At 38.9% G+C, this 10,348-nt stretch overlaps 1 protein-coding gene across 1 annotated transcript in view; it reads left to right on the forward strand.

Annotated features, from left to right (window-relative positions):
- The window catches only part of LOC104544460 (nucleolar RNA helicase 2-like), a gene marked incomplete at its 5' end in the record, with an annotated part of 14,179 nt that extends 4,545 nt beyond the window's left edge, over positions 1 to 9,634 (forward strand). Inside the window, 10 exons of the mRNA XM_010189341.1 lie at positions 472 to 657; positions 1,216 to 1,361; positions 2,124 to 2,273; positions 4,604 to 4,765; positions 5,515 to 5,634; positions 6,356 to 6,429; positions 6,625 to 6,784; positions 7,078 to 7,212; positions 8,611 to 8,655; positions 9,431 to 9,634. Of these exons, the coding sequence (XP_010187643.1) occupies positions 472 to 657; positions 1,216 to 1,361; positions 2,124 to 2,273; positions 4,604 to 4,765; positions 5,515 to 5,634; positions 6,356 to 6,429; positions 6,625 to 6,784; positions 7,078 to 7,212; positions 8,611 to 8,655; positions 9,431 to 9,634 (1,382 nt within the window). The remainder of the gene's footprint in view (positions 1 to 471; positions 658 to 1,215; positions 1,362 to 2,123; positions 2,274 to 4,603; positions 4,766 to 5,514; positions 5,635 to 6,355; positions 6,430 to 6,624; positions 6,785 to 7,077; positions 7,213 to 8,610; positions 8,656 to 9,430) is intronic.
- Between the last annotated feature and the right edge of the window lie 714 nt (positions 9,635 to 10,348).

The raw sequence follows: 10,348 nt of genomic DNA on the forward strand, positions 1-10,348 counted from the left end.
TAAGCTCTTTCATTGTAATACATCTTGAGACATTAGAGGTGGAGATTTTTTTTTTCCTGCAGAACTTCAAGAAGGAGGTGATTTCAGAAATTTGGATAGTCAAATAAATAAAGATTTCTTGAAGTTTCCAATTAAGGTAGACAACTTGGGAAGAGCTAACTGTTTCCAAAGTATGTTAAAAGAAGCCTTTTGTTTGTCACTTTATTTAAATCACAGGGAGAGGGAAGCGAGATGGGAAATCTTTTTTTCCTTCAGGAAGAGCAGTAGAACTTCTACCTTACCAGTTTTGAGATTTTTTTTCCCCCTCAGGTTTTCTCCCCCTGTTCATCATTTGTTCTCACATTTGTGAGGAGAGTACTCATGAATGGTTTAAGAAGCTGTTCATTACTACTTAGCTACCGTGTGTTTCTAATACAGAGAGTGTTCCCTAGTTCACTGCTAACTCCTCGTCTGCTCTTTTCTGTTCATCAGTTGATCTCATAAGAAGTGGCATTGACATTTTGGTTGGGACCCCTGGTCGAATCAAGGACCATATTCAAAGTGGCAAGCTGGACCTTACCAAGGTGAAACATGTTGTACTTGATGAAGTTGACCAGATGCTGGACATGGGATTTGCTGAGCAAGTGGAAGACATATTGCGAGTTGCATACAAGAAAGGTAATCTCAATAGTTAAACAAATAGTAGGAAATCTTAGTAATAATTTAATCTGCTAAAATTCAGGTATCTTTTTCTGAAAGTGTCAAGGTGGCTTTGTTTAGAAATGACTGAATACTATACATTGCAGCAAGTGTACTGTGGACACACAGTGTTGTAAAAGTGGGAATCATTCCTTGGACCTTTGCAAAGATTAAAATTCCAGGGATTAGAACCTAGGGATCTGTAAATAACTTTCTTTGACACCTATCTGTAAGTTGTACTTGAACTTCTTCCAGTTAAAAGGAATTAGAAGCTTTATACCCTTTTCACCCCTTGAAAATAGACTGGGTTTTTTGGTCATAGTAACTTTTTTACTGATCTTGAAAACATTTAAACTTTCTAGAGTATATTTTTTCTCCAGATGTTGGTAACGCGTAACTTTAAAAAGCAGAATTGGTTTATGTTTATTTTATATACTTATATCTGACCTTGTAATTTTAATAAACCGTATGATCAATTGTATACAATCTGTAAGATGAAACATATGGAGTTTGTGAACTGTTGTTCCATGTTATAAGATTCTGAAGACAATCCCCAGACACTGCTGTTTTCTGCAACTTGCCCACACTGGGTGTATGATGTGGCTAAGAAATACATGAAGTCTAAATATGAACAGATTGACCTTATTGGGAAAAGAACTCAAAAAGCTGCTACAACAGTGGACGTGAGTATCTAATGTGGAGTGTTTTCAGGGCTTTTCCCTTTTATGCTACAAAGGCTCATTCCATCCTAAGGTGCATTATCAGAATGATATTGAAAGTTCTGAGAATTATTATTTATTATTGTTATTGAAATTATTATTTAATTATTATTGTTATTGAAATTCTGCTATTCTATATACAGGAGGTTTTTTCACACTTCCTATGTTCTCTCACCTCACTAGGCCTTTGCTTGCTATGCAGTAAATACCATAGCAAGGAATACAATACAGATATGCTAGAAGCCTGAATTACCTTTACTTGATAAAATAAGATACTGTTTCTGCTAAAGTACTGCTTAGTGGTCACTTTGACAGATCAGTTGGACACATGGTAATTGTATCAGTGGGTTTGAAAGAATGTTAATCTTGTGCTTGAAAAAAAGCTTTTAACACAGCTGTATTTATTTATTTCACTTCATCTGACATAAAACCTTAGTTGATAGAACTGTGACAAAATCTTGTAGCTCTGAATGTCCTCCACATACCTGGTGTAACATCTGTTTTTCTCCTTGCTTAAAAAAAATGATTTGTAAACTGTAATCTTTTGTCCATCTGTGGTGGACATAAGAGCCTTATGGATTTTGCAAGTTCCAAGACTGTGAGTGAGCATGTTTTGTCCATCAGGAAACTGCATAACTCTCTAGTATTTCTGGATTTTACAGTTTCAAATGTATTAAAGAATCTTATGTTTTTATGTAAGCTAACCACTGGAATTGTTTTTCATAGCATTTGGCAATAGAATGTCACTGGACTCAGAGAGCTGCGGTTATTGGAGATGTCATTCAGGTCTACAGTGGCAGCCATGGGAGGACCATCGTCTTTTGTGAGACCAAAAAAGAGGCAAATGAACTGGCTCTAAATGCTTCAATCAAACAGGTATTTTATAATCTGTATGAAGTAACAAAACCTGTCAGAGATGTATCAACCCTATGGTGATACCAGACCTATGCTGAGTAAGTTCTATAGAGAGACTTTCAAAGTGGACAAGGCAGGCTTTTGCAGGTGGTTCAGCCTAACTGGTTGAAAGTTTATGGCATTATAGCCTTCAGGGCTAGGCTGGGCTGGGCTACAAAGGATTTTTTTCTTAAAAGAGTTCTCATCGACATTAAATGAAACAGTTGTGAATTATTTTTTCTGTATTATTTTCAGAGAGGACTGTATCAGATTTAAAAAAATGGTGGTAGACTTGGAGAACTACTAGGATAACAGGTCTGAAATAGCAGTTACTGAGCTCTGATGCTGACATTAATTAGTGTTGTTGCAGCAGGGGCAATTAGGGTTTAGAGCTGTAATAGACCACAGGCTATAGCTGTATTTTCATTAAGATGTTTGTTAGCTGTTATGAAGAGTTTAAAGATGTATACACAGAAAGAATGAAATCTGCCATCTCTTGTGAATGAGCTTTAGTGCATACCTGAGATTTGTGGTACACTCTAGCATTGGCAGGAAATAACTTGCTGATATAGTGGTGCAGTGTTTATGATGTGTAGCAACACTGGGACTGCATGCTCATTCTTGGTGGTGGGATCACAGCGACTATTTTTGTAGTGTTTTCATTGAGGAGATGGGTTAAATTACGTCTAGAAAGCAGGATAGCATTATGTTCCTAGGGAAAGGAGAAGCTTTATATCTGCCACAAGTGTGTTCAGCAGTGTTTCTCCCACACTCCTACATGACCTCACTAGCAGTTAAACCTCAGTGTGGAGCCTTATCCTTCATTACTGGTGGTGTTAGTGGTATCAAATCTTGCATAGGCAATGCACAACTCTGATCTTGGCAGGTAAAAGAAGGAAATTACTTAGATGTTTCTGTTTTAGCATATTAGTATTTGCTAACAGAATATATGACTTGCCGGCTGGGATTAATCCAAAATTGTCTGAAAAAAGTTTTTGAATTCTGTGCTGACTCTAGCATTGTGTTAGTATTTTTTCAAATCATTCTCTGTTTACCTGTAGTAAACATGATAGCCATCTACAGGCAAGCTGTGAAATGTGGAGTAGCGTATGCTTGCTCTTCATACTTGTTATTGCAGTGATACAGGAATTTCAGAATGTGTGGATTAAAAAAAAATCTTTGAATCACAGAATCTCAGGAGTTGGAAGAGACCTGGAAAGCTCATCCAGTCCAACCCCTGCCAGAGCAGGATCACCAGACCAGGTCACACAGGAACACGGCCAGGCGGGTTTTGAATGTCTCCAGAGAAGGAGACTCCACAACCTCTCTGGGCAGCCTGGGCCAGGGCTCTGTCACCCTTTACCCCAGTAAAGAAGTTTTTCCTCATGTTCAGATTGAACCTCCTATGCTCCAACTTGCTCCCATTGTCCCTTGTCCTGTCATTGGCTGTCACTGAGAAGAGCCTGGCTCCTTCCTCCTGACACTCACCCTTTACAAATTTATAACCATGAATGAGGTCTCCCCTCAGTCTCCTCTGCTCCAAGCTAAAGAGACCCAGCTCCCTCAGCCGCTCCTCATAAGGGAGGTGCTCCACTCCCTCCATCATCTTTGTGGCTCTGCGCTGGACTCTTTCAAGCAATTCCCTGTCCTTCTTGAACTGAGGGGCCCAGAACTGAACACAATATTCCAAATGCGGACTCACCAGGGCAGAGTAGAGGGGGAGAAGAACCTCTCTGGCCTACTCACCACCCCTTCTGATACACCCCAGGATGCCATTGGCCTTCTTGGCTCAAGGGCACATTGCTGGCTCATGGTCATCCTGCTGTCCACCAACACCCCCAGGTCCTTTTCTGCCTGTAAGTAGTAGTTCATTTTTTTTAGGGGCACTTATATTTTAGTCTTTTAACTAGTAGTGGGAGAAATTAATATATTAAGGAGGATTAAGAAGGAACGCTATTTTTGGGAAGACATCTAAATGAATACTAAGAAGGCCTGAAAAAATTGTCAATGATCCTTTTGAAACAGTTAACCTCACGTAGATAGTGTGGATGGCAAGTTAGGGCGTTGTTGTTTTCATAGGTCACAGTAATTAGGAGTGGAGATAATGCCATGTTGTGATTCTGTTTTCCTACCTTTGTTAAAGGTTTTTGAGGTATATGAATAAGAAGTAGAGTGAATATTGTAAGACACCTAAAATGTGAACTCTGGTAATTCAGTTCTTCTGTATCTTGCCATACGATATCAAATACAAAATACTGTACCCAAAACTGACCATAAAATGAGGCACCGTCTTGGATTTTGCTGTTTTTCAGGATTGCCAGTCATTGCATGGTGACATTCCTCAGAAGCAAAGAGAGATCACACTGAAAGGTTTCAGAAATGGTACATTTAAAGTTCTGGTTGCCACCAATGTAGCTGCCCGTGGTTTAGATATCCCTGAAGTTGACCTGGTTGTACAAAGTTCACCACCAAAGGTAGGAGATGGTTCTGTTGGGTGTTTTGTAATAACTTACAGTTTTGTTTTAAAGTAGTAAATGCCATCAGGTGGTACTCACCACACAGTGTGTCAGCATTGCTTTTAAGGGCAAGAAATGTCCTGATATATAGAAGTAGCTTCTTGGAGGATTTTTTCAGAGTGCATCAGTCTCTAGTACGTTTAAAGAAGGTCTCCTTAAAATGCCTTCTTTTAAAGCTGATCAAAGCCTCTCCCTTCAAAGCCATGTATGGTGATTGCAAGTCTGGAAGCAGTGGACAGTGAAGAAAGGCTGTTTTTCTGGCAAGAAGGATTCAATAAGTAGGGGCATATATGAGGAGAGTACCCCTACAGTGAGAACACTGGCTGAGTTAAGAGGACTTACAAGAAACAAGATAATTTTTCAGTGAATTTGCTATTAATATCTCAGTAGCCATACCCAAGGTGATATGCAGAAGGGCGAGTGCGATTGTTATAGAGGTATACACACTCAAAATGTTTTCTCATATTCTCTGTAGTGATGCCAAAACAAGACTTAGTTGACACATGCTCATGGTTCTGGCTTTTAAACCGTGATTTTTAGAGTTACGGAAAAGCTTTAGGGAAACAATGGCTTTTATTTAATTCCCTGATGCAGTTATTTTGTATTGTTCAGACTTAACTGTAATAGCTTCTACTAAATTATGTGAATGCAGTGAATTGATTAAATTACAATAAAAGAGAGATGTCATAAGGCTATTTATTTTGAAGGATGTGGAGTCCTATATCCATCGTTCTGGACGCACAGGTCGAGCTGGACGGACTGGGATCTGCATCTGTTTTTATCAGCGCAAGGAGGAATATCAGTTGAGACATGTGGAACAAAAAGCGGTAAAGCATATTTTTCTTTTACAGAAGACAGCTTCTAAAGCACCCAGTTGGGATTCGGGTATCCTTGCAGGGTATGGGTATGCTGTCAGTTACTGTGGAGCAGGGAGCGTGCTGCAGATTCTCATGGCCATGCTTTTTCAGCAAAGATTGTACCTATGGAAGTGAGAAAAAGCCAGCAGGATTTCAGTTTACTGTTCACCCTGGCTTATTGTCTGGTCAGTGATTTTTATATGTGTAGCTTTACTGAGAAGCATTACTTCCATTTTTGCACTTTGTGCACTGTTACATATGGTAGTTTTCTCACCAATTAAGCATTCAGTTGGGATGAGATAGTTTAGCCTCAGTACATAAAGCTCAGATTTACTCTAAAGAAAGGTTGTGTAACATGTACTTAAATCCAAGTAAATCAGACTAAAATTAATAATTTAGAATTTGTAGGACTCTTTTTGTTTTTTTCCCCTGGAATCTGCCAAAATGGTCTCTGCTTATTTCACTTTTCCAGGTCACTGGATCATTTAAACTGACTTGGTACATAAAAGGCTTTACCCTGTAAGCTTTACCTTGTACCTTTCACTAGCAAAAGCTGGTAGTTAAATGGTGAAAAGAAGCAGAAAAATGATAGGTTTGAATGTTTGTTTAATTGGAGCCCAATACTGGTTCTTTAGAACTGATGTATTTATGGTCTACAACTTTCATCTGTATTTTGCTTTTTAAATTTCAGGGCATTACATTCAAGCGTGTTGGTGTTCCTACTGCAAGAGATATAATAAAGGCTTCCAGCAAAGATGCCATCAGGTGTGTTTGGTGACTCAAACCCTGTTGTATTTTCCTGTCTTCCTAGTTCAGAAGGGCTGTTTGGATTGCTCGTCGCTGTCTCTCTGAATTCTCTGAGCTGATCACTATTAAAGTCTTGGACTGCTGTTTTTCTTCTGTTCCAGAGCCTAGCAAATACTAGTTTATAATTATTTTTCTTTTCCTTTAATTACTTAGGTGCCTGGATTCTGTTTCCCAGACTGCAATTGACTATTTCAAAGAATCTGCTCAATTGCTTATACAAGAAAAGGGACCAGTTGATGCTCTGGCTGCAGCTCTAGCCCATATTTCAGGTGCTACTTCCATTGAACAGCGCTCACTGCTGAACTCGGATGTGGTAAGGGTGTCTTTGTAACATTTGTCTTGAATGTGAAAATAAATAACACACCTTTGTGTTGTTTAACTAGAAAATTATTTGTCTCCTTATGGTTTTGTTTATGGGTACTGTACTTAAGCCACTAGGAACTACTAATTTAGTTAAAAGTATGAATATAGTGGCTATAAATGTACTTGCTCTCTCATAACAGTATCCACTTGAAAGCTCAGTTTATAAACTGTAAATCAGCAGGTTTCTCCTGTTTGATAGATGTGCTGAAGCTTATTCCTCTTCCTGAATTTCTTACCCTTTAGGGATTTGTTACAATGATACTACGCTGCTCAGAAGAAATAAACAATATGAGCTATGCTTGGCGAGGACTGCGAGAACTGTTGGGTGACGATGTTGATCGGAAGGTGACCAGAATGTGTTTCCTCAAGGGAAGAAAGGTGAGCTTTCTTTGTATCTTTGCTGCTGAGCTCTTCCGGTTGTAACCTTTTCTCAGCAGTTGCAAGAGGAGATATTTGGTCTTTATCCCCATGCCAGGCTCTGTTGATAAGGACATGACTGGTAGAAGGACGGGCCTCAATCTGGTTTATTACTGGTTATCTCAGGGGCTTAGGGCTCTGCTCCACTGACATGCTAAGGAGGTAGTGTAATGCGAGATACAGTATGGCTATAAGGATGACAGAACAGGCAAAAGGTACGAACCACGCTAACTGTGCCTTAATGGCAAAACTTAGAACAGAATTTCTTAGGCCAGTCAGTACTGACAGTGCATGTCCACCATATTTCTGGTCCCTAAAACTGAAAAATCAGAAATTTACTTTTTGGGTTGCCTACTTAAATGTTGCAGCAACTGTAACAAAGCTCACTGTGGGACAGTTGTTTTAAACAAAAATGATTCCCCTCACTCTTCTTGTCTCAAAATTTGTATGCATTTTCACAGATGTGAAAATGTGTGATCAAATAGTGCGTCCAGGATTATTTATTACTTCAGTTTGTGTTTCCCTGGTTTTGTGCGGTTTAGGGTGGTATGGGATGTGGTGAACAACAGATAAACTAAAAAAAAAAAACCCCAAATTGTACTGTTTTAAGATTAATTGAGAGGACACTTCAAAAGCAGATGTTAAATGAACTTTTTTGGAGAGACTTGTAATAGAAGCATTAAGATTGGTATGAGCGCAGGTGGAATGGTTGCCTTTTGGAAGTACCAGCAGGAGAGAGATGTAAAAATGCTAGATGTTGATAGCATCTAGTTCAGCAAATCATTTAAATCACAGCACATCTATGCCAATACTGAGGATACCCAGACTTGGTAAACTAGAAAGCCTAAAATAAGGGACAACCTACACTTGAACAACAGTTTAAAGATATTTTTTTTTCAATAAAAACAGTTCTTGTCTTAGGTGCTGTGTGTATTCTCTTCTACATTCTATCTTTGTGTAAAAGTTAACCTGCATGTCTTGCTGTATGAATTTCATACTTCGTTCATAAGGATTCTTGGTCAGACACTTCTGATTTTAGATTTGGCTTGAGGACACTTCTTTATGGGAGAGGGTCATAAGTTTATTGTTAAAGAACGAGAAAACGTGAATTGGAAGTACTGGCTATGCAGAGGAAAGAAAAATGTATCTGAAGAAAACATTAAAGAAGTGCAGGTGTTTTGAGAAATACTGACTCGACTCTCTCAATGGTCAAAGATTTTGAAGTATCTTAAGTCTTATAAAAACACTTTGAAATGTAAAACTGTTCTGGTACATAGATTTGTAGGCTCTGTGTTTTTTAGTTGCAGTCAATTGAAAGGCTAGACTTGTATCCATTAAAATTTTATTCTCTCTTTTTAGGGTGTGTGCTTTGATATTCCTGCAGCAGAACAAAAGAACGTAGAGGTACATTCATTGAAATTTCTGGTTACATAGACTGTAAATGAAACTGGCTGGATTGGGTTAGGCAGAAAACAGGTATCCTGCCTTCCCTAGTGGCAAGAGGGATGGCTTTGAAAGAACTGAAGAACAGAACAAGCGTACAGTATTCCTTCCCTAAAGTATTCCCATCTCCACAAATCTGTAGCTTGAAACTTTTGCACTGAGAAGCGTGGTGGTGTGAACAATCCACCCCTTGTAGCTGCTGCTGGATTAATCTTTGTAGGCAACAAGTTTTGTTATACTGTAAGATCCCCTTTTTTCGATTTCCCACCCCCCATTCTTTTCACCCAGAATTCTCTCCATGGAAAAGTGAGCTCTGGGTTTTTGCTTGCCAGAATTAGTATCCCCATGCTGAAATTCCCTAGACTTGCAATCTTTCCTTCAGGTATTTCTTTAGTGCGCCCATCCATGCCCCATTCATTCACTCCTAAAACAATGTGGATTTGTGATCAGTAATAATTGTAGCGGTATTCTTAATAAATGAAAGGTGAATAAAGAGTTTACTGATGAGGTTGCTCTGTAAAGTTCTAAGGTGGGTTTCAGTACTGTTCTATAATATCTGAGGTGCACTCAAGCAGCTATAGCTCTTATGCTTAAAATTTTGAAACCAGTATCGACCACTTTAGTTAGAACTTGAATGCTCACGATTTTACCTTTTCAGTTGAGCAAATGTAGTAATTATGAAATACCCTGTAATTGTATCCCTAGAATTTAACTTGCTGTGTCTGACTTCCAACAGGCAAAATGGGAAGATTCAAAACAATGGCGTTTGTGTGTAGCAACTGAATTACCTGAGTTGGTAGAACCACAGCGAGCAGGAGGCGGCGAAGGAAATGGCCGAAGCTTCTCAGGCTCTAGGAATGGATGGCGTGGTAACTCTGGCAGAAACAGATTCAGAAGCAGAAGCCAGAAACGAAGTTTTGACAGAGCATTTGATCGTTAACTTTAACAATCCAGAAGTGGAAAAAATGGGACTGCACTATTTTATATTACCTTAAAATAGGCTGTTCCTGTGTGTTTGTATCACTTGGAAAGAAATCTGTCATTCAAATTTTTTTTCTCAGTACTACTTTTGTCATAAACGAGATTGTGTTCACTTTAGAAAACAGAAAACTTTAAAAAAAAACCACAAAATAACAAAACTTTAAAAAAACCCACAAAACTTAAAAAAAAACTTTGAAAAAAACTGTTTAAAAAAAAAACCTCAAAACTTTAAAAAAAACACAAACTTCAAAAAACGAAAAAAACCCCCCTGTTTAAATAAAAACTCCAAACTTAAAAAGAATAAACTTTAAAAAAAGAAAAATAAGATTTATTATTTCCTTCCTTTCTTGTGTCGCCATTTTAACTGTAAGACCTAAATCTTTATCCCAGCACATGGCTGTTGCATTCAGAACTGTAGCCTTGCTTACTGTCAAACCCGTACATTTTCAAAAAGAATAAAATGTTATTTTACGAGTTCGTGTTACGTCAAAGGTTTTAAAACGTGTGTGTTGGACAAGAGTAGCGTAGTTTGAGAATCTCCTGGATTCTGAAGCGCGGCGGTGGGAGCCCCGTGAGGGGAGGAGGCAGCGGCGCGGTTAGGACCCGGTGCTCAGCGCCGGGGTCACGGGGGAAGCCGGAGGAAAGGACCGGCCGTGCAGCACCGGCGGAAGGG

This window comes from Mesitornis unicolor, unplaced genomic scaffold (genome assembly GCF_000695765.1).
Source record: "Mesitornis unicolor isolate BGI_N332 unplaced genomic scaffold, ASM69576v1 scaffold35897, whole genome shotgun sequence".
NCBI lineage: Eukaryota > Metazoa > Chordata > Aves > Mesitornithiformes > Mesitornithidae > Mesitornis > Mesitornis unicolor.